The sequence below is a fragment of the Halichoeres trimaculatus genome, unplaced genomic scaffold (assembly GCF_033239565.1).
Source record: "Halichoeres trimaculatus isolate MK-OKI-2021-1 unplaced genomic scaffold, fHalTri1.1 fHalTri1_scaffold_11, whole genome shotgun sequence".
Taxonomy (NCBI): domain Eukaryota; kingdom Metazoa; phylum Chordata; class Actinopteri; order Labriformes; family Labridae; genus Halichoeres; species Halichoeres trimaculatus.
Window position 1 is genome coordinate 18,737,270 of NW_027437189.1, and position 24,557 is coordinate 18,761,826.

Below are 24,557 nucleotides of genomic sequence, written 5' to 3' on the forward strand. Positions count from 1 at the left end.
TCTGTCCAACTTTATCACATTTTTCAAAAACGGTCTATTATCTTTAAGTCGTCAGTCCAAGTGGGGCTCCTGTTCTGTGAAGTTTTCTATCAACATGAAATAAGCAGTTTCACTTGGAACAATTTGTTTAGTGCTGAAAAAAGTGAAGAGAAACATTCAGGGTCAATAAATCCACAATTTCAGGCGAACAACAAGTTTTGTAGAAAAAAAGCAAAGTATGATGCTGGCATTAACTTATTGATTTTTCTCTGACTGAAATTGAATGTAATCACTGGGTTGTTCCAAAGTGAACAATTTCCTCGGCATTTAAACAAAAGATAAAATAACTTACTGAGTAATTCTATAACTGGGGGTACATTCCAGGTATACAAAAAAGTGCAAAATATATAGGCCTTTTTCTTCTATTCTTATCTTCTATTTGTTTGCAAAGTATATACCTGGAATGTACTAAATTTATAAGTTGGCAAGCTTAATCTCTAATGAACTCTTAAATATTTAATTAATAAAAAATTGTGCATTATTTTATTAACCAAAGTTGCCAAAGTTGTGACTTTTTTTCAACATAAACTCATATTACTTTAAATTTCGAGTTAGTCAACATTTCTATGTAAGACTACACTCTCTAGAAGTTGAGAAGTTTTGTGAACTGGGTATTGCTGGGGACCACACAATTTGATTCGATTTTAATTCCTTAGGTTGGGATTCAGTTAATTGGGTTGGTCGATTTGGTTAAATATTGATTTAAATGCTTTGATTTTTAATTTTCATGCCCCATGTGAACATATCTGGTATGTCATCTCACATTTTGGAGCAACAAAACAACCCAAACCCAAATCTCAAATCAGACTTTAAAGCTGAAGGAGCTGGCTTTGAGCTGCTGCTGCTGCTGCTTTGGCTGCCATTCTGTCGTTGTATGGTGTGGTGTGGCCCTCGTCCATACAACGTGAATAACATACACAGCACAACACAAAACTGGCCCAATTTATTTCACATCACTCTACACAGAATTACTCAGTATATGCCATTTAAACCCAACACAGACTACATGCAGTTTTATCAACTTTATCTCAATTTCTGGGTCCTAATGATCTTAAAATGCACCACACTGTTACCTCTTTTCCACTTAACTGGTGCTGGTGCTGGTGCTAGTGACAGGCCAGTGCCTGACTAAGCACTGGTTCTTTGTGTTTCCTCTAACAAACAACTGGCACGAGGGTCTTAAAATTGGTGCTTAACAAGCACCAACTCTTTGCTGGGCCAGAGCTAAGTACCCAATTCATGCTGCTTCCCATTTGTACTCAGAACTGGGAAGTTGGGAGTTGGAGTGACGTCATCTCCGAGTTCAGCGTCCCAGTTGCCAAGTTGAAAACTTGCCTTAACAGCAGTACTTCTGTATATTAACATCGGGGGTGGTGTGGGTGCTCCGACTCACAAGTCGAAAATTTCACTGGGGGGGGGGGGGGGGGTTTCCAGCTGGGCGTTTCCACTCAGAACTGGGAAATTCTGACTTCTGAGTACAAATGGAATGCAGCATAAGCACAGACTATGTGAGAGACCTGGGGCGAGGCTACAGTGACCAACAACCAGTGTGAAATACAGTCATTGTTAAAAAGGAAAGCTGCTGAGCGAGTTGTCCATTGTTTTGTTAGAGTTTGCCCATTCATTATTTGAGATGGAGGAAAAATTTCCTTTCCTTTCTTCTGGATCAGGTCTATACCGTTTTACTTTATCAAACAGACTAAACAACCTGAGGTTATTTATCTTTCTCAAAAAGGAGAGCCCTTGAGTAAGTTGTCTGTTATTTTGTTGCTGTTTACTCATTCATATCTTTAACTGGAGGAGAACTTGAAGCAGCAGTGCTTTGTCTCTAATAGATCATGTCTATATCTTATCATTTTATTTAACACTAAACAGCCTTATGTTATTAATCTTATTCACATGACGGGGTCACTTCTGCCTCATGTTCTTGAGTTCACACTTCTCCTCTGCTCTGTGTTGCACACAGCAGAGATCCGCTCTGTTTGCCGACACACAAACACATGCGCACACTTACAGACACACACACAAAAAGAGAAAGAGAAAGGCGAGCACACAGACAGTCGGAAACAAGTAATGTAAAACTAATCTCTGCCTCGTTGTAAGCGCTCCCAGCCCTAACTTTTTATACTGTCCCCTGCCCCATGCATCCGCAACCAATGCTGTCGCTCCATCCCTGCAGCAGTTACATATGGAGTGACATACTGGTGTTGTACAATGACGCAATGACATGGCACCGACTTAACTCTTTGCCTATGGAACACCAAACTGGTTCTTAAAAAGAATCTGAACCAACTAAGTTCTGACACCAGCACCGAACAAGCATTTTTGGAAAAGGGGTATGTGAGATGCCTTTGATCATATGTTTGTTTGTTTACAAGTAGTAGAGCATCACTGCTGTATGGACGTAACCAATAAATTGGCTGTAGGGGCCTAGGGGAAGATATGAGGCGAATTTGGTGCGTAATGGGAAGGTTAATGGTCAATATTTTCCTTATGACTAAGAAATACTGTAACTGTCCAAAAAATCAAAATACCAGAAACAGGTTTTTTTTTTACCATGGTTACAGCAAAAGACACCACCAAAGTAATGAAAAAAAGTCAAAATTGTGGTCAGCTTCAAGCTATAATCCGTGTTAATCTTCCTAGATTTTCAGAAATGTAAAATCATTTTCAAATTTAAATGAGTCAAAAAATCTGAAGGAGAACATACACTAATAGTTTAAAAGTGTTAACAGTCATAGATGGGACCCTCAGTGTCTGACTTTGAGAGCTTTGTAGTGTTGCAGTATTATAACTGTGTGTATATCCATCAGTTTTAATCAAGTGCATTTTTTTGGAGGATGCAAAGCAACAAGGTAATGTATTTATTTGTACTTATGTAGCACTGTTTGAAACACAACAACAAGCAAACTTTGTAAACTCAGTTTGTACTGCAAATCAGCTTACAAAAGATGACTAAACCATCGAGCATTGTGATCTAGTGTGTGATGCAGTCACATTTACACGTCAGATTTCAAACTTTAAATAACAAGCTTTGGTGGGATCACCTTCCCAGGATCATTTACTAAGGTTATTGACCAAAGTCTCAGATCATCAGTATGATATTGTGCTTGAAAGGATGCTATGCTTGACATATGAAGCCTGTGCTCACGAAGATAAGGACACAGGTCACTGCTGGGGCAGTCACTTTTTTGAGGTTACAGAAATTTTCACAGCAGCTACTCAACATATGTGTTTTCACAAAACATCTCTGTTAAAAGTGTTTTATCACACTTTCATCTGAAGTAACACCTTGGAGTCAAGAGTTTACCTCTACTAAACCGTACGACTATGGGCTCAGTGTGTATCTGCGTCAGAGGCTGCCTGATGTAGCTCTGAAATCCTGTTTCAAATTGAGGGCAAAGCCTTTGATCTGAGGAGATATCGTGGTCCACCAGGTAATATGAAGGATACAAACACGAGGTGGAAACAGGGAGCATAACAGGGGACTCAGATGTAAACAAGCTTTATTACTCCCAGCCTATATCTCTTCTATATGTGACCAAAATAATCTTCTGATGTCCAGTTTCCATGGTTACAGCCGGGCCTGTGTACACATACATTGACACACACCTGAGGCAACAGTCCTATTGACATTAGCTTCCAGGGCACATCATAGGATGGGCAAGTTTGAATAAAAAGAGTATTATATCATGGACGGTGAGCAGGTCCCTAAATGAATCACTCTGACATTTACATTCTTCCCGCACTTTATTTCCTTTGCACTTCACCATGGCGAGCTCCAGGTGAATAGAATTAAAGCTGGTGACAGAAAAATGTCCAGAACCAAAGATTTCATCATAAACATGACATTCCTGATACTGCCTAACAGACAAGAAATGTTCCCTGGCGAGAAAGGTATGATTTATTTATGCACTTTTTTTTTTTCACCACCCAAACGCATATTTGACTGAACTGAATGAATACCCTTCAAGTGCTACAGTCTGGATCATTAGACAAAACAAGTCTGGGAGTCTAATAGCAAATAATGCTTCTAAAAAAGCCTTGAGAAACAACACAGGTTTGTCTGATGATGGTTATGTTGAATATTAAAATAGAAGAGCCTTATTCTTAGTATCTTGCCTGTAAACAAGGTCATGTTTGAGCCACTAAGAATTGAGCAGTGAGGCTGACGAACTAAATCTGGTTATTAGCTCTAGTTATTTGAACTCTCTTTTATCTATGGCAACTCTCATGAAAGCCCTGTGAAAATACAAACCCACATGGGGTTCACATTCATTTGCAGATCAAGCTGAAGCAGGCTTGTCACTCAATACCAGAAACACACATAAGTGACTCAGAAAGGACAGGTCCAGTGTTTGAAGCCTCTGTGTTATCTGTGATAGAAAAACACTGTGTTCTGGATTAAATGTCTTTAGTGAACTGTTTGCTCTAATCTAACCTCCAGCTTGTGTTTCACCTTGAAGGAAGCACATTCATCTTTCTTTATCCCTGGAGACTGGAAAGAACAGTTAGTCATTGCTGACGGTGTTCAGAGACCAGCTCAGGGGGCTACAAGTCACAGAACCTTTGAAGCATTACAATCTGGATCAATGCAGACTATTAACCAGGTTGTGTTGATATCCCCTGCGCTTGTGTTCGACTTTAGGAGAAGCAGACCTTGACCTCAGTTGAAAAAGGCTGAAACATGTTGAAAGTGGTGCTTTGCGCTGCACAATCAGCAGTGTTATTTATTCTATGTTCTGGTTCTTTAGATGTGAGCTGGAGAGAAAGATTCTTTGTGTCTCCACAGGCTGTGGGTGAGTTATTACTGATTTAAGACTTTCAAGGGTGTTAGCACAACACTTCACAAAAACACAACAACACTGAGCCCATGACTCATAAAATGCACAGATGGATCGAATGGTAAATGGTACATGGACTGTGGTTATAAAGCGCTTGTTTTCAGACCACTCAGAGAGCTTTACATTCATACACTGAATGCAGAAGCACCAGCAGTGCTAACACACAGTGATGGCAGAGGGCAGTTCAGGGTTTAGCGTCTTGCCCAAGGACACCTCGGTGTGTGGACAACTGGACTCAGATAGTGTACTTAGCAGGACTTTTAAAGGGGACATATCATGCTTGTTTCTCCTTTTCACTATGCCAAACTAGGATGCCTGTAAAGCATTTCTGCCCTCAGAACAAGTCATTTAGTTCCTTCATTGCCCCACAATAGCGTTCTCAATATCCTCAGTTTAGGCCATTCTGAAGATCTCGTTGAAACGCTCTGTTTCGAGAATGACCTCCAGTAACCTCGCAATGTCACAGCCCTTTGTGCTCTGATTGGTCAGTTCTATCAGAGGGGCGGAGGGGGTAGAGCCAGGGGGCGGTTTTTGCAGCATGGCAGTATTTACAAAATTGCCACATTGAATGGAGCAGACCGAGCGAGTTTGCTGTTTGCCAAAACTTCACCGTAAGGCATTGATAGCACTAATTAAATGGCAGAGTGTAGGATATGTCCTTTTGTATTGGACCCTGAGTCAGACACGGACGGTTCTGCAGCTCAGGAGGAAGAAAATCCACCTGGACAAAGATCATCTCAGGACGCTTCAGTGTGGTGAGTCAAAGCGGTACTGTAACATGTACAGTTTATATGTGGAAATATAGGCAGACTTCACCAATAAACTATTTCTATAACAGGGCTCCATCCTGCTCCTTCACGTTTCTCTGTCTGTTTTATCCATCATGCTGAAAGTGTAGTCTAAAGATCTCCTCAACTGCAGTTCGTCACTATGTTAGCACTCAGTCAAGTTAGCCAGAGCTAGTAGGGAGCTTTATTTATACTCGGCTCTTGGTGGGTGTATCCCTCGGTGACGGTTGTGAGACGAACTGACTTCACAGAGGAGGAGCTGCTTAATCAGATTACTCCAATAAAAAGAGAGGATCCTCATGTCGTCATTGAGGTCGAAATCTCGAAGCCAAATGTCAATGACCTATTTTCAGAGGCATCGAATCTCGTTCTAGGATATCAGAAAAAATACAATATCTCATTTTTTGAAAATTCAGGGGGTGAAAAGTCTTGTTTTCAACTTTATTTTTTTATATGTAAGTATTAAATCATGGATCAGCATGATATGTCCCCTTTAATATGAAAAGGAAAAAACAAATAAAATAGTCATCAGACTCTACTCTACATCTTTATATTTCTATCTCTGTGCATTTCAGCAAATTAATCCTCAATAGCTGACAAAGTTTAAGGCTGTTCAGTCAATCATGTCGGTGTGGGGACTTCAGCAGAGTCTAACCTGAGATTCACTCTGATTTAAAATGCATGTCACATGAGGTTTGTTTAATCACAAGCTGAGAGAGCCAATTAACATGCATGTCGAGCAACAGGAAGTTGTATGGGGGTATAAGTGGGTAAGGTAATTAGAAGTATACACAAACCGAAAACAAACTGTTTCTCTTACAAGTCCTTTGTAGTTTTTGTGAGTTTATCAGAAATAATAGGTCTATTTGATTACTTCTTGGTCTCAAATAAAGTTTTGTATGTTTTTTAAATATGTTTTTTTGAATACAGTGGTTCAGGTTAAGATGGCTGCCTCAACATTGTGGCATAAAGTATCAGCAAAAAAAGTAGTATAGGCCAGAAACTGAAGTTTATTGGTGCTATTCTAATATTTTTCCAAATATCCATTCAATAACTTATTATCAATAACTGATAATAAAGATAAGGTTACAGGGCTGAATGTTGATGCCACTATATTTCTATGCCTTTTTGTTAATTACAGTATAAGTTTCAGAAAAGGTCAATAAATCTTTATGTCTGTGCCATAAATGTACAATGTTTTAATCATTTATAGTCAAGTATTCAATAAGGTGATTGTTCCACGAAATGTATTGTAATTGTAATAAAAATGGAAGGAAGTAAAGAGGATATAGGAAACAGATTCAGATTTAAGATTTCCAACTGATTCATGACCCTTCCCATTCAATCACTTTCACCGCGACAGCCATTTCTCTACAGGCAGCAGTCAGAACCTGTATTCTAATAATGAAACCGTTTTCAATTTAGTCCTTACAAGATAAGCCGTCATTTTCAATCTGCTCGACATACAAGTCCACCAGCTGGAGGAGTAATTCCATGTATTGCCATGCATCTCTTATCCGTTGTTCAATCTTTTGTGTGGCCCTCTGTGAAAATAATGATCTCAAGTAGCATATAAAGAGAAACCTTTAAAAAAAAAGAGACACCCTTTACAAATATTTATTTTGGATACTATTTAATCGCTGACAGAGGTTACCCTGAAAACTTAATGTGCATCAGTCTTGGCTGCAGCAGTTTTGAGAATGACACAGGTTTGACCTTGTCTGTGGAAGTAACTTCACTACCATTTGCATTCAGCAAAAACAGGCAATTATAACTTTGAGGAGAGGCAAGAGAAATAGAAAGAACCTGATCTTAAATGTGAAAGAAATACGACTTTTAAACAAATGGCCTCAAGTTCAAGCTGGCATCCTTTGATGTGGAAGGAATCTTTTATAATTCAAACAACAGACTGAAACGTGAACTTGGGTGAGCTTATTCTAGGATCGTGAAATTCAGTTGGATTTTTTAAAAGTAGAGCAAAACCCAGGAAACACTCTGCCTCTTTCCAATGGTAGATCAAGACAAACCTCTCTTTGAACCAAATTACCCAATTTCCATTCTCATTTGTCACACTGTGGGATTGAGCTGCCCCACAATAAGCCATCAGCCAGTTAGCACATGGCAGTGTATCCTCCGTCCCTCATTGAAGCCCATTAGGCGGGCCTGGTGGAGTCAGAGAAAGGGTTGAGAGGGCAGATGGGACCGAGGTGATGTATTATGCATGGGGTAGAACCAGGCTCTGGAGGGCCAGCTGAGGCCCCTGTCGGAGAGGGACAGACTGACCCAGCCAGACCCATCACGAACTCACTCCCTCAACAGCACCTCCCCCCATCCTCAGAGACTGTCAGCAGCCTCTGCTTCTCTGTGACCCCGAGCACAGGTCCAGCACTAGCTAATATATGGAAGTCAGTCCATTGTGTTTAAAATATTAATTTGGCCTCTTTTGTAACAGACAGAGCCCAGATCCCCCCAAAAGTTGGGATGCTGAGTAAAACAGTCTTAAAAGCAGATTTTATACGGTTTAAAAATTATTTCAACTCTATGTTTAAATGATCAAAGTTTGAACACAACATGTCAAATGTTGAAATAGAAAATGTATTGTGTGTAATGAAAAAATGTTGATTTCAAATTCGATGCCAGCAATTGGTTGAGATATACAAATGTCATCATCTCAACGCGTCAGCCTTTTTAAAAAAAAAACAACACTGCAAACATTCAGGAACCACTGTGACCATATTGGAAGTAAAAAATTCTTTTTTTTGTCTGAGAGATGGTTTCATCTATTAAACAGTACATGGTCTTCTACGTCATATTTCCTATTTCATGATGCTCCCAATGGTCGTAATGGGTGACTGCTGGCAGCCCAGTTAAATGCTGTTTTAATACTTGCCGAGTTCAGTTCAGCATTGGCAGTATGAGGACGGTGTTCACTGAAAGTCTTTGTGTTGCTCCAAAACCTCAATATATTGTTTAGCCTTAATAGTGCTTCCCTAGATGTGTAAGCTACCCATGCCATGGGGACTAATGCATCCACATACAGGTGTTGCAAATTAACAGAATTGATTGGAAGATATTCCTTCGGGTGTTTTTTCTGTTTTCTTAAGCGGTCCACACTTTTTCACTCGTGTTCTTTGTCCCCAGGCTTTAGTTTTTGAAACATGTTGCAAACATCAAATTCAAAAATTAGCCAATTTATAGAGATTAAACATTTAATGGGTTGTCATTGAATTTACATAAAATTTCCATTAAACTCAGGGCTCAAAGGATTCACAACAAATACATTCTATTGATATTTGACACAGATTCACAACTATTTTGAATCAAGGTTGTATCTAACTGAAGTAACTCAAGATACGGAACTACCAGCTTAGCATAAGCAATAATTCTAGTAAAAAAAACAAACAAAAACAAACTCATTTAACCCTGAACTACTCAATTATTTCATCCTGAATCTGTGTCATTGAGTTGAAAACAAATAATTGGAATCATCTAAGATTGAAAACACTTGATGAAGATGTTTTGTACTCTTTAGAAATAAATTAAATTATTGATTTTTTCAAATTGCAGGCTTGTCAGAAATATGTGTTTGACTTATTTTAAATACAAGCTTCAATAACATTTCACTTTTATAAAACATTCCACAGCACTTAATAAAGATTTTAAAAAATATGTTTTGTTTTTGTTTCTGACTTTCACCTTTTATTTGTTCAAATATATCCACTGTGTTTATGAATCTGCAATGCCTCCTCTATAGGAGTGATGGACGTGCATGCAGCTCTTCACTTGTGATTAGAGCAGAGAGGAGGTCAGAGGGGGTTACATGGATCTTATTTATCAGTGTCTCTGCTCAGTCACTGTCAAAGTCACCTTTTCTGGCCTCTAAGCTGCGTTCACCTAACAGCCTGTGCTTAAACTCTCCCTTTCTTCCCCCCCAGTTTTTCTCCACTGATGAGTGACAGCCCAGCTAATGTAGTCACAGCCGGGTGCTGCACGGGGAAGGGGAGATAGAGGGAGGGTCTGTGGCAAAGGCGCAGCAGACGATCTCCTCCCAGCTTGACTGCAGGATGCACACCAGATGGGCCTATAGAGGAAAGTAAGATGCACACGAAAGCCCGGCTGCAGTGAGCTGTTCAGTACGACAATATTAGAGGAAGGATGGAAGGGCCATGTTCATAGTCAGCGACATTAGTGAATGCGGTCAGTTTGTGTCTCAGCTGATGTGTTGATCCCTTCTCAGTCAGGGCTGCTGGAGACACTTTAAAGTGGGAGCAATCTCCGAACTCGTCAGCTTGTGTCTGACAACGACATAGTCTCTGGGATCAATGGCCGACTTTTTAGGTCTTTTAGTGTGGCCAGTGGTCAGCAACATAAAAAAAGAACTTACTTTATGTGTGCTGTTGTTGTTCAGAGTCTGAAACCAACTAGAGAGTGTAGCTGGAGTTGAGAGATAGTGTCAAAGAGCTCACTTGATTGCTCTGCTCTTTGTGTTTGATGTTGAGCTAAATCAGAGTCAAATGATAGAGAGCTGGCTCCAGGGTTATATTAAAGCCTATTCAGTCTTCGTCTGTTACTCTCCACATATATTTTCTGTCACTGCAATGCTGGCAGATAGATACTCAGACTACGAAACCAACAAATTCTGTATTTTTATGTAAAATCTGTAAATAAAGATGGAGGTAAAAGTACAAAGTACAGCAAACACATTAAATATCACAATGTTGTCACCTGTTCCCGCTGAATGAAGCATGATTCTAATCAGAATTAATGCAATGACTAGGAATGAGAATTGATAAGATTTTGTCAATACTGATGCCCTTATCGATTCTGCTTATCGATCTGATTCTTTATTGATTCCCTTATAAATTCCTGTTGTGAATTTTCTTGGTACAAAAAGTAGCTTTACAGGTTTTCTGTGTCAACAACATTTAATTGAGTTTATACTGTAAGTGAATAAAATGTAATTGGTCCCTGAGTCTGGATATTTCTGGGCATAATTGTGTTGTAATATATTAATAATTCATGTAGGCCATCTAGTGTCTCAAAGTGGTTATAGCAATGGTTCAACTTGTTTGGAAGCTTTCCGTAGTTGGAAGTCAGCCATGAGCCTTTCAATTGCCTGTTAGCTTTTGACATTTGAAATTCTCAGTATTTTTTTACAAAGAGTTGATGTGATATGTTTCTGTGATGAAAGTTGAAATTCTACTCTGAAGCTCTAGTTACACTGATGTATGCTGGCTGCTAGCATATCAATGCAGTTTTCCTATACGTTAGCACCAAGCTTGCGCTATTTTGTTATTTTGGTAAATAAGGTGATTTATACCATATTGAATGTACTGAATATGAATCTCCTGAGAGAGAGTAACTACATTTCTTTATGAAGTCAGTTCTTCAGTAAAACTTCAAGCTGAAAATCCTGAATCAGAGTTTTCTTGGGAAACGTTATCTAACTGCTAAGCTAAGATAGCAGCAGCAGACTAGTCGACGTAAGGCCCAGTGGCTCCGGCACAATGTAAAGAATTGATAAGGGAATCGTTAAGCACAAAGGCTAATGGATTGAAACATTTCTTATCGATTCTCAACAGGAACTGGTTTGCGATTCCCATCCCTAGCAATGACAAAAAGAAAACTATGAGTAAGGGTATCAAAACCACACGCTGTCTTGTTTGTAAAAATGGTCAACGTCAAATCGAAGATGTCTCACTGAAGCTTTTCAAACATGCATTTTAACACTCTGGGGGTACAAGAATTAAAATGACAATAGAGGTTGTCGGTTTGCATTTTTGTATGCTGTTGTGGCTCATAAAGATGCATCACTGTTAACTTTTATCTGTTTTACAACCGGTAATAAACTCCTCACAGGAGCTACAAAGCATTAATAATTATATTTCTCAATCAACACAGTATTGGCTGACTTCATGTACAAGTCCATTTTCAAATGTTCAGTTTCGTTATCTGCTGGTACTTCATTGTTACAATTTTCATCATGTCACAAGTACAGGACATTTTTCCTGCATCAAATGTCTGCAGACAACATGTAGTCAGCATACAAAGAGACAGCAGTTTCTGTGTACATTTTCACATCAGCTTGTTCTGCACAGAGCTCCTTTCAAAAACCTCACGTAATCCACACTGATAAGCTTCCTGACATTTTACCTGTGCTATGACTAAAACGAAAAGAGCAATGTTCAAAAAAGTGCCAACAGAACATGATGTTCCTGGACTGTGAGTAAATTAACAAGACACAGTGTGTTGTTTTGTTGAGAGCAAGATGACTACCTGTCTTTCAGATGGGGAATGAGAGATAAAGTGATGAAGTGAAAAAGAAGGAGGAGGAGCCGCTCAGTGTCAGTCACAGTCGCTCTGTAGTCTCTGCGTCTGCTGTCCTTGCATGCAAGTGGATTTTCCTTGGGCTTTCAGTGCTTAACAAACCGTTCATCTCAGAGAGAAACAGACAAATGACTGAGAGGGTCAGACAGACTGAAATGAAAAACAGTGTTTCCCCTCAGTTTGTAGCCGAAGGGAGGCAGTGGTGGCGGCAAAAATAAGGGCATTGCGGTGATGTGGCCTCGCTTAAAAAAGTTTTTACTGTGTTTCTTGTGGTGGTTGAGACATTATTTGTCCCCGCTCTCTGTCTGCTATACAGAGTATGAGTGCGCCGATCCAACTTTTCTGGTCCTGATAGTGAGACCAATACCTGGGCTTTGGGTATTGACCAATACTGATCCTGATCCAATACTAGTGTTAAATTATAACCTGCATGCTCTACTGTGGTATTAGACTGGTAATGATTTGAGTAAAAGACAAAAAAGTGTACATATGGAATTACTGAAGTTAATATTTGATTAAACTAAAAGTGTTTTAATATTTAACAGTGGGCTGCACGGTGGCTCAATGATAAGTGCTGCAGCCTCACAGCAAAAAGGTCACTGGTTCGATTTCTAGCTTGGCTGGTGGGTCTTTCTGTGTGGAGTTTACACGATCTCTCTGGGTACTCCGGCTTCCTCCCACAGTCCTAAAACGTGCTTATCAGGTTAATTGGTCACTCTAAATTGCCTGTAGGTGTCTGTGTCAGCCCTGTGATTGACTGGCGACCAGCCTAGGGTGTACCCCACCTCTCGCCAAATGACAAGAGGTTCATAGAATGAATGAATGTTTAACAGCAGTTTGGTTAAAAAATTCTTCAGAATTTACAGAAATTACTATGTGATTGCAAAATTCTATACCTTGAAGACTAAATCATAGTTCATCCCCAGTGTCAAGTTTGGACCGATCCTTTCCCACCATTACCCTAACCAGCTTTGAGGGGCTAGATTGGCGCAAATACCGATAACAGAATTGGATCAGTGTATCCCTAATACAGAGTGTGCTCATTCCTCTTGTGTGTGTGAGTGTGAGTGTGAGTGTGAGTGTGTGTGTGTGTGTGTGTGTGTGTGTGTGTGTGTGTGTGTGTGTGTGTGTGTGTGTGTGTGTGTACACATGTGGTTCAGAAGTCAGAGGAGAATTGTGAATGCTCGACCATGTAGAGACAGAAATGACATCAATAACAATGCTATTTAAATAAAGGAACAAGGTACAGACCTGATTTAAGTGGAAAGTAAATTACTTCTGCTTTGATATGGAACTGTATAAAAAATAAAATTCACCCAATATAAAAGTATGGGAAACACTGATAAATCATATGCACTTAGTTTGGAACTGTCTGCTTAAAAGTGTTAAGTTTTGCATATTTTCAGAATGGTTCAAGAATGGTCACATGAAAAAGCATGAGCACAGACAGCACAATATATCTGTAAACATGAGATCACAACTGCTTTTGTTTTTTTATAACACCATGTAAAGCATTTGCACAAATGACACTAGGGCAAATTAACACAGCAAGCCTATCAATATAAAATCAAAAACACATGTGACATTGTCACTTTAGCTTGCTGCATCCTCTCTCCTCTAATTGAAGCTTAAAGGAATCAAACCCTTCAGCTCCTCCTCTCCTCTCACAAAGGTTACATGGCATCATCAGCAAGGGTGCGGGATAAACAAGAGGTAAAAACTGAGGGAGATGATACATGTGGCAATGATGTCGTACCCCCTCTTGTCTATCTGACTTAACAAAAGCGCTCCAAGAGAAAATGAATTTATTAACAAAAGCTGCCACGCCAGCAATCCACAAACATCAATCCCCAAACCTTCTTGCAGCCGCTTACTTGGATGATTGATGGACTAGAAAATTCAGTTTTAAGGACACTGGGGTCATCTCTGAATAAACGGACATGAAGGAAGATACGGTCAAAGAGGGAGGAGAGAAAACAAATGAGCTGTAAGGATACTCTCTGACACGTTATATTCAGGAGATATGTCACTGCAACAAAATGATCTAAGTGGCGATTGACTCAGATTGTAGATGTCACCTTGTTTTTGCACCCCCATTCAAACAGTCAGTACTGATGCCCTTTGCAGGAGCAGCACAGAGACAGTGCTGTGAATCCTCACCACCTATTTCCAAAGGTACAAATGATGGAGAAAACTCCACTAAAAGCCTGACAGGTGAGAGCACAAAATGAGTCGGCCTACGTTTAGGTTTTACAGATTCAAGCAAGAATGACTTTTGTTCTTAAAGCTTCAATTTATTCATAGATGTTTCAGGTGGATCAAGTGTGTGTTTGTACCAGTCTTCTGTTTATCTAACAGCACTGCATGGATTATTTTCCTAAATAATCAACTTTCAAAAGCCCATACAAACTATTATTTCTGCTGTTTACAGCATGCCCTAGTTACTGTCTGCTCCAGAGCCTTTAAGCTCTTCTACTTACTCAGTGTAAAAGTAGTGTTTATCTTTCTGAGTTGTCTTAATTTTTATTTTCACTACACCACCGGGGCTGCAGATGAAATGTTAGATCTTATTAAGTGTGTTATACGGTACATACCACAAGAATAAGTAGTGGAAAGAAACTAGTTGGTTGCTAGGCACTGCCCTGTTGGCTATGGCTGCCTTTTGCAGCAGCTCTGTCTTCTTTGTCTGTTTCTCGAATTTTTTTTTTGTCTCTTTTTCGTAATCTTTGTATTTGGAGTGGATCATTGCTTTGTATGGCTCATTTGTTGGTCATGGACACCAAACTTTTTGTGGCTTCAGTGATATTTTTACTACTTTTTCTCCTGTGTTTGTCTGGAGATCCTACATGTAACCATGGCTGCATTGTTTACATGTGAACTCAGCTGTTAGCAACCTGTAGCATGTCAATGCTAACTGGTGTAAGGCCTGATGTCTTCCCACAAGGTGAGGAGAAGGAGGTGAGGACGACGTGCTGGTTCTCAGGTGTGAGCTAAGAAGTGACGACATGGACCTGTCCTTCCATCCATCGTTATTGGGAACATGAGATCTATCTCCAATAAGATGGACAAGCTAGCCGTGCTAACCCAGCAACAGAGGGAATACCAGAGGGCAGAGTAGCATCATGCTATTCACAGACATGGCGAACGGAGCAAATATGAGACACTAATGTCATGTTGGAAGAGCTTCACCTGCTGTGAGCAGACAGGATCCAGGAGACAGAGATGGAGAATGACTGAAGAAGCTCAGTCCTGGACCCTGTGGAGGTGGAGGCTGGCTGAACTGGACAATGATGGACAAGCTGTCATCATCAATTTTGTTATGGACCTTTTTGCACTTTCTATACACTTTCTTACTTTTGTTTTCTTGATTGCTGCTGTGACTTCAATTTTGTTGTACTTGTTACAATGACAATAAAGTTCTATTCTATTCTATTCTATTCTATTCTATTCTATTCTATAAACTGGGGTAAAAAATCAGATGAATGGAACACATGGGTGTTATTTTAGTCAAACCTATGTATGGTATGAAAGTGAAAATATAATTAAATATACATGGCATATAATGTCTGTACAATTAACTGCAAGTTTTTAAAGTAGAGAGTGAAGTCAAAGAGGGTAAAATGCCAACAATCTAAATGTATGTGTTTTTTGGGGGGGTCAGAAAAAATCTTGAATCAGGTCCTTAATAGATTCCAGTTTCAATTCCGAGTGTCAGGTAGTCTTCACCATACACCCAACTAGTGATGACTCTCAGTCTGAACTCCTGTCCTGTTGTCCAGTCCAGCTGATGACCCTGCTGACAGAGCTATCAGCAGCATGGAGGTGAGATGCTCCAGGGGAAGCTTTCATTTTTAGTAAGTGTGTCTGATGTTCTCACACCTCAGCTGGTGGAAAAAGCTATCAAACGAGGGTCTTACAGGTGAAACATAAGATGAATGCTGGCCGGAGTTTGAGCTGAGTGATGGTATGTGCACATAGCTGACACTCCAGGCGGTGGAGTAAAATATAATTTGACATTTTAGGCACAGCATACAGGGAAATAGAGAGACATCTCCGGTTGGGCTGAGTGTTCATAAAGATGGAAAACGTGAACAGAAGAAAAACATTTTCCACAGGCTGGAAACAAATTAATCTTCCAAACAGACTAATTTGTAATTTTACTTTCAGCTTGACTGAAAAAACATATTAAAGAAACGGTAGGTTTTCCAAATGAAATAAATCACAGCTGCTGTCATTTAAATTTTGTATGTGGCAATGTTTCTGTTTGAGTAATATTATGAATAATTGGTTGTTAACCCTGTGCTGTAACAATGATGAAATTCTGGCAGCTACCGTTTTCCACATGTTTTCTACACCTACAACAAATTACAACAACAACAACAACAACAACAACAACAGTATTCTACAATAAAATAAAAGAAAATGCTGTGATGTCATTTTACCACTACGGCTTAAATCTAAATTCAAAGTTAATCACCGTAAATGTAATCTCAGATTATTCTGGTGGGGTTGAAGAGAAAGTGGCTTCTTCAATACATCCTCTTCACCTCTCTAATTCTCATTAATATAAAAACCTAATTCTTGTCTACAAATGTAATTTGACACTGAAATGTGTTCCGGTGGTCAGACACAGTGTTGCGTATGCCTGCTCAGAAAAGTGATTCCAAACTTCAAGAAATACCAAATTCTACTGCTAAACTGTTCAGCTGTCTGCTGTGAGGTTTTTGTTTTAAGTAGGGATGGGAATTGATAAGATTTTGTCAATACCGATGCCCTTATTGATTCTGCTTATCGATCTGATTCTTTGTCAATTCCCTTATCAATTCCTGTTGTGAATCTTCTTTGTACAGGTTTTCTGTGTCAACAACATTTAATTGAGTTCATACTATAAGTTAATAAAATGTAATTGGTCCCTGAGTCTGGATATTTCTGGGCATAATTATATAGAATCAGGTAAAAATTGCACACAATGAGACGCTGATGTACTGTGTTGTAGTATATTACTAATTCAAGTAGGCCATCTAGTGTTTCAAAGTGGTTATAGCAATGGTTTAAGTTGTTTGGAAGCTTTTCGTAGTCATGAAGTCAGCCATGAGCCTTTCAACTGCCTGTTAGCTTTGCACATTTGAAATTCTCAGTATTTTTTTACAGAGTTGATGTGATATGTTTCTGCGATGAAAGTTGAAATTCTATTCTGTAGCTGAAGTTATACTGATGTATGCTAACTGCTAGTATATCAATGCAGTTTCCCATATACGCTAGCATCAAGCTTGCGCTATGTTGTTATTTTTATATATAAGGTGATTTATACCATTATGAATGTACTGAATATGAATCTCCTGAGAAAGCAATGTACATTTCTTTATGAAGTCAGTTCTTCAGTAAAACTTCAAGCGGAAAATCCTGAATCAGAGTTTTCTTGGGAAACGTTATCTAACTGCTAAGCTAAGATAGCTGCAGCAGACTAGTCCACGTAAGGCCCGGCGGCTCAAAATAGGAATGGGAACCGGTTTTCGATTCCCATTCCTGTTTTGCAGCAGTTTCTCAGTGTAATTTCAAGTGACTGAACTATAAATTTCACTGCAAATCAATGCTGTTGTGCCAATCAACTCCCATGTAAGAAAAAAAAAAACTGAGAATCTGTATCAGACATAAGTCTCTGGTTACTAATACTATCCGTCCTCTGAAGAGGAACTGTGTGAGCTGTTACTCTTACTTGTGCATCAACAAGGAGGTGCCTCATCAGGGTCATGGACTTCTGCATGGACTCCTTCTCAGGAGGGCGAAAGGGAGGCTCCTCCTGCTCCAGGGGCTTTGGTCCAGTCACCATGAAGCTCGCAATCTGGTCGTTCAGGCTGTTCAGAGACTGCACAGCTAAAGAGAGACACAGAAATAAATGTCACTACACATGGGCTGTTAATACAAAGAGTGTTCGTTCTGTAAATACTGAAGATGTCAGTGATTACTGCGGTGATTTCAGTGAAACTGCAATCTTTTTGACTTTCCAGGAAAATATGACATGACAAAACAATTTAAATGTTAAAGTATAGCTTTTTTAAGTGCTTCTAGCAGAGTGAGGGCAGGCGTTAGTGGATCATAAAATGCTCAAACAGCAGAGTAGCTCAACTCAAATAAATTTCTTCTTCCTTTATGGATGTGCTCCAGGTTTCTTTTACAAGCAGGTACAACAGAGATAAAACAGCAAAGGAACATTGCTTCCTACTGTCACCAACTTTCTCTGTTGACGCCCTTTCTGGTCTAGAATGTTCCATGTCGGCCTGAGAGCCATCCTGTTTTTGTTTCCCTGTTCTCGCCCTTGTGTGTCTCTGGCAAACCTCTCCCTCCAGGTTTCCTCTCCAGCAAGGCTTCCACGTTACAAACTAGCCCCCCCATGCTGTATTTCCTCCTTCTTATACACATATACACACAGATACACACTCACACAGACTTCCTCAACACTCTTCCATTTAGCATTAATTCCCCTTGGCCTTTAAAAGGTCGACACAACTATTTCCGAGGCCACCCACATGCTGGAAATGTTAGATAAATGCAAGAGTTGGAGAAAGGGCAATTTGCATATTTTGTGCCTTTTTAGAATAAGTGTCTTTGTATTTTTCATGAGCTGCTACGCTAACCCCGAATGTCCCATTATCCATCATCTCAGCATTTAAACTTCACTAAAAACTTAAACTAACAGCTCTGTCATTTATAAAAGAGGAGCAGTGATTAAAGTTTGACCCTCTGTCTTTAAGTCTTTTGACATTAAGTCTCTTGTGTTCTTCTGATTTAATGCACTGACACATTTCTGCCAAATGCAGAAATCCAACCTGCCAAATCAGTGAATTGACGAAGATGACATCAGAATCTGTATTTGGGCTTTTCAGGATAAAAATATAAAGCCCATTTCACACACAAAAGCCCACGCAAAAAGAGAGAGAGCGCATAGATTAATGTATTACATAACCAACAAATTCTTTCACCGTGGCTGACATTTCCAAGCAAACAAGCTCTGAGAAGGAAATTTGACAAGCCGGCACTGAAGGCGGCAGAGATAAGACGTGAGAGAGGGGGCTGGAGAGGAAGACTGTCCCCCGGAGGTGAGAGTTGAGCAGACGTCAGATGTTGGAAGAGGGGAGTGGGCTGGTTGTCGCCTGAGTTCACAGACACTGCAGTCACTTCACCTCTCTAACCACTCTCTACATACAGAAGTAAGTGGACTGCTGTGAGCTGGTGAGGGGGAAGCATTCTGATTTTCTCCTTTTTCACATCTTTCACTCCTTATTTAATTATGTTTGATTTAAAGGCCACATTTCTCTTCATGCTTTTCCTGCATATTTCACTTGAGTGAGCACCGTACAGCCTGATGCATGGTTATGATTTTAATCCTGTCTCCCTCGAGTCAAGTCCCATGTCTTAGTGCCCTCTGCTGGTCAATAGATGAACATGCATGTAAGAATCAAACTGTGGAGTAAAGCTCATTCTCTGGTTCAAACGCAAATAAAAATAAATCTTTACTTCCACCAAGGAGGTTATGTTTTAGGGAGAGTCTGTCTGTCTGTTTGTCTGTGAACAACATAATTCAAAAAGTGACAAACAGATCTTGATAAAATTTTCAGGAAGTGTTCAAAATGGGATAAGGAAGAAGTGGTTAGATTTTGATCCAGATCACTGTCTGGATCCAGGATTTTTCTATAGCAGGGTATATGCTAAAATCTTGAGGTTGATTTCAATACCTTTTTAAGACTTTTTCAAAAACCTTTAAAAAAGTTTTAAGACTTTATCGCTACTTTCAGTTGTTGTTGTACAGTTGTAGTTTACATTTTTACAGACATGAAGTAAGCTAAGGAGGAATAAAGCTTGAAAGAACAAATGAAACTAAAGGCAGGTTTATCGACAGTCCCACAACAAGAAACAGCAGTTATTCAAGGCCAACTTGCTGAAGAAAATGAGAAATTATTTAACCATTTTTAAAATTTAGGACATGTGCCGGAGATTGTGTAATTTGCTTTAATTTCTCTTTTATGAAACTAGAAATGACATTATTTATAGCTGGTGTTTATACCGCTCACAATCCTTATTATTGTATTTTATTGTAACTAGAGTCTTTATGTATTTTTTTTAATTCTATTCTTTTTTATTTTTGTATTTTTCTACTGACTCCATCAATTTCAGCTGTTAACACAACAATTTTACAGTTTGGGATCAATAAAGTAACTCTATTCTTTTCTATTCTATTCTATTTTAGAACTTTATCAGCTTAATGTTTAACATCCCAATCGGGGAACAGTTGCAAGGAGTAAAATAAACATTCATGGATATTTTTTGAGTTAAAGCTTGAATACCTATGAAACTTAATACCTCATAAAACCACAATTAAGACTTTTTAATACTTTTTAAGGCCCTTTATTTTCCCAAAATTGATTTATCAACTTTTAATACTTTTCAAGACCCCGCGGACATCCTGTATAGGTTTCTTTATCATTGTGAGATAGGGCCCTTTTCACCACATGTGTATGTAACTCCATGATAAATGGTCGGATTGCTTTGCAAAACAATACAAGACAAGGTCACCATAATTTCTGACAGATGTAAAAGTACGATCCAGATCCTGGCAATATTCTGGATACTAAGAACCTGTATATGAAACATGTACTGGGTCATCATAATTTTCAACACTGTCAGGTAACAAATTATCATACAAACCTGCAACTAACACCAAATAGTAGCAGACAGTCTGCTGAAAGGGAGTATAACATTAAAGTAGGACGAAAGTGTTGAGTGGCAATCACAATATACTTGGCGGAGGTCTGCGCTTTTCAAGTTAGTTTTAATTTTATGAAACAACACAGATTTAAGATGTGTTTATATATGTCTACAGGAAATGTTGGAGCAGTCTAAGCATGATTTCATCCCTGGTTGTGCTGCTAAGTAGAAAGTAATCTCATTATTAATGCATGGGGGGAATCAGAAGGCCTCATGTAGTTTAAACGATAAGCGGATTAGACACAACGTCACTGCAGCTCAAACAGTATTGATACATTTTGAATCCATAGCCATTGATCCTCACACAGCTCCACTCTGAACTGAAATCAATATAAATGTTTTGCTGCAGTACAAAGATCACAAAAAAAGCCACACACTCACTCTCTCTCACAAAACACACACAGTAACCTTTGCCACCGTGTAGCCAACATTGAATTGATTGTCCCACTGCCGATATTGTAACCACCAGAGCCTGAAGGTAGCAAAATAATGGGCTGGAAGTAATACAGATCATTTCACGCACACACACTACTAAAGATGCATAAAATCCTGTTAATGAAACCTCCCTCATCATACTTACAGAACAAACTCACAGAAAGCAGCAGTTCTTCATTATTTCATCATGTTAACAATTTTATAAGTTGGTGCTCTGGAAGTCTGACTGTTTCCTCCAGTCAGGCTCTAACTCCACTGATTCACAGGATACTACACAGATGATAGCATGTGCTTCATCTACAGAGGCAAGTAGGGGTGGGAGAAGAAAGCGATGTATTGAAGTATTGGGATTAGGCCTGTCACAATAATCAAAAAATCTATTAACCAAACGATAAATAAAAACGTCCTCGGTAAGTTTGCCAGCCTCGATAAACTGACACGTGCGTGCATGTTTGTTTTCCCCCTCTCTTTCCACCAAAGAGGCTGAATGAGAAGATGGCTCACTACGTCTATCTTTCCCAACATCAGGGTGCATAGGTTCTATAGCGGATTTAGCGGATTTATAGCGGAGTGAGCATCTGTCAAAAATGCGATCTTTGGCATCTTTTGCGACAGGGCTGCTAGCGCGTACACACAGAGAGAGCTGAAGCGAGCGTCCTGAGGGGTAAGGAGGAAACACACGCTAATATGAGTGATGGCACAAAAGTTACGGTTCTTAAGCCGCCTGCCACAGTCCCAGTGTGGGAGTATTTAGTTTTTTATCAGAATGAACAAAGTATGAGCTCATGAACACCAACGAGCTGATATGTCGCATTTGTTTGAAAATAGTGGCGACGAAGAAGAAGAAGGGGAGGTGCAGCGGAGCCTTGTTCTTTGACAATCCGCTCTTACTGAGGCTTTTGGTCTGCAAAGTAAATAGAAATAAAAGCGCCAAATGGTGGGCGCTCAAAGACAGCGACATTACCAAAGAAATGCAGCCCTTCAATACGGTTGAAAGCCAGAAATGTTAAAAATGTTTGACAGACAGTACGGATTGACTGCGAAAAAAGTACATGTTACAAACAATTCAGGAACTGTATAAAATCCCTTTTATGTAGGCTATAGTTTTTATTGTTTTTTTTTTTTTTTGGAGTTTCGTTTTTTCTTTAGAGGCAGGGTCTATGTTTAATTGTTTTTGATTAGTATTAATTATTTTCATTGACATGTATTTTTTTTCTAAAAGAGAGTCCATTTCATTTTCATTGTTTTTTATGTCTCTTTCTTGTTTTTAGTGCATATTTCATCCATTAATGTTTCAATATAAAAAGGGGTATTAAACTGGAGATGAAACCATGGGAAGAGAAAATGATTTGTTTCCACATGTCTTTATCACCACAGGTCAATGCAGGAAACTCAGCAAGGTGTGCACACAGTCAGGATTTTCTACAGATCAGTAAAGTCTTTTTGTTTGTTTTCATCTGGGCTTGGAGTGGTGTATTTATACAGCAGTGGATCATCAGGGTCCGTCACTGTCGCTGCTTTTGGGGTCATGGGCTGAAAACTTTTTAAACCTTTGCTTTAGTGCATCACTGTGAGACACAGAGTGATACAGAGAGAGTTTTACAAGAGTGAAGAGTGACTCAAGCTAAAGGGTTTTTATGTCTTCATCTGCAAACTGAAATAGATTTCACCTACAGCGTGCTTTCAGCATTTCTGAAAACTGATGAAAGTGAGGCAAAGTTATGGAGACTGCAGCGGTTAGAGCATAACGGGTGCAGAGAAAATAAACCTGTCATTCCATCTCTCTGCTTCTCCTGTCTCCCGTCCTCTTTCTGTCGTCTCTTTTTTTTTCCTCCTATCTGTGTCTCGCCAGTGGAGGCAAATCTCAAAGTGCCTTATATGTGCTCCTATGGAGCAGCAGCCAACAACAAATGAAGAGAAGGGGACACAGCAGCACCCTGTCAGGTCTTTATCTGTTCAGGAAGGGAGAACTCTGGGTGACAGGGGAAATAAGATCAGTGCCGATGAGAAATGTTTGAATGAGAGTATGCAGCAAACCTAATGGGATAAGGTAGCAGCAGCAGTCAGGCTGGATTCCAGATAAAGGAGAGTTTTTTCATGGGAACTGTTCACAGCACATCTGAAAAAGTAGGAAAATGTTGTGAAACGTGGAGAATTGATGGCTTGAAATCTATTTTTGGTGATTCAGATGTTTGCAGTGGGGCCCTGAGCGAGAAAATGTCAAAGTGACTCTCGTTTTGATAACAGACATTAAAAAATATTTAAATACAATCCAAAGCAATGTGTAAAAAAGTTACCTTTCTTAAGATGGTTCATCATTTTCTTTTTCTTTAACTAAATGCACTTTGAAAATGTATCCTTGTTGGTGGAGCTGAATGATTTTGTAAAATTTTAATCCAATTGCAATTTTTTTTTGACCAATACTGTGATTGCAATTTTTTTTTTTTGGGGGGGGGGACATTTATCTTCTGCATTATTCACTAAACAGAAGCACATAGTCATTCTATAATTTGACCAATACGGCAAATGATACTGTCAAGGTTATAATAGTTAACTAAAACAACACTAAAATTCAAAATACATTGTAGTTAACTCAAACTAATAAAAACTAGAAAAGAAAACAAAAACGATAAGTAAACTAAAACTGTATAGTGTTCACAAAACTAACTGAAACTAACTAAAATTAAAGACAAAATGTCCTTCGTTATCATTTCTGATGATATTAATAGCCTTTAGGATTTAAATTGATCCGACACATTTTTCCAAACAATTTTGTGACAGTTTTCGGCAGTTGTCAGCGCTGTACAGCACCATCATAGCGGCGTATAGGGACGAGCTTGTTTACTGCACTGACTGGCTGTGCGCTGTGCTGCAACAAAACGTTGTGGAGCAATGAATTAGAGCATCTGTGATAGTTGAACTGCATGTAAGTCTGACTTTAATTGTATTTGAGTCTGTCTTTATTGTTACAGAGTCAAAGTTTCTAATTATTAAAGCTCATATTACATTGTTTTATATAATTTATGTAGGGATGCACGATATTGGATTTTTGCCGATATGCCGATATATCGAAACCCCTTTGGCCGATACCGATGCCGATAATCACTAGTTTGTTTGTTTTTTTCACTGTTAAGAAAGCTAAGTCTATCCTGTACTGGAATTTATATGTTACTCTTATTGAGACGGTCTTATTTGTTTAAGAAACACATAAAACAAGACAAAAAAACATTTGATTTTACCATAAATAAGAAATGTATTATTTTTTTTTTTAAACTCAAGACATTCAGTATTGAAATACAGAAAAATAATTTCTTTAGTTCACATGAACTTTAAATGTACAATGCATTTTTAAACATAACCA

The 24,557-nt window shown here is 39.0% G+C and overlaps 1 protein-coding gene across 4 annotated transcripts in view; it reads right to left on the reverse strand.

Moving 5' to 3' along the window:
- kazna (kazrin, periplakin interacting protein a) overlaps positions 1–24,557 on the reverse strand; it is a 243,954-nt gene that overhangs the window by 196,799 nt on the left and 22,598 nt on the right. For all 4 annotated transcript variants that reach the window (XM_074681989.1, XM_074681990.1, XM_074681988.1 and 1 more), the window contains exon 2: positions 17,715–17,872. In XM_074681989.1, coding sequence (XP_074538090.1) covers positions 17,715–17,872 — 158 coding nt within the window. The remainder of the gene's footprint in view (positions 1–17,714; positions 17,873–24,557) is intronic.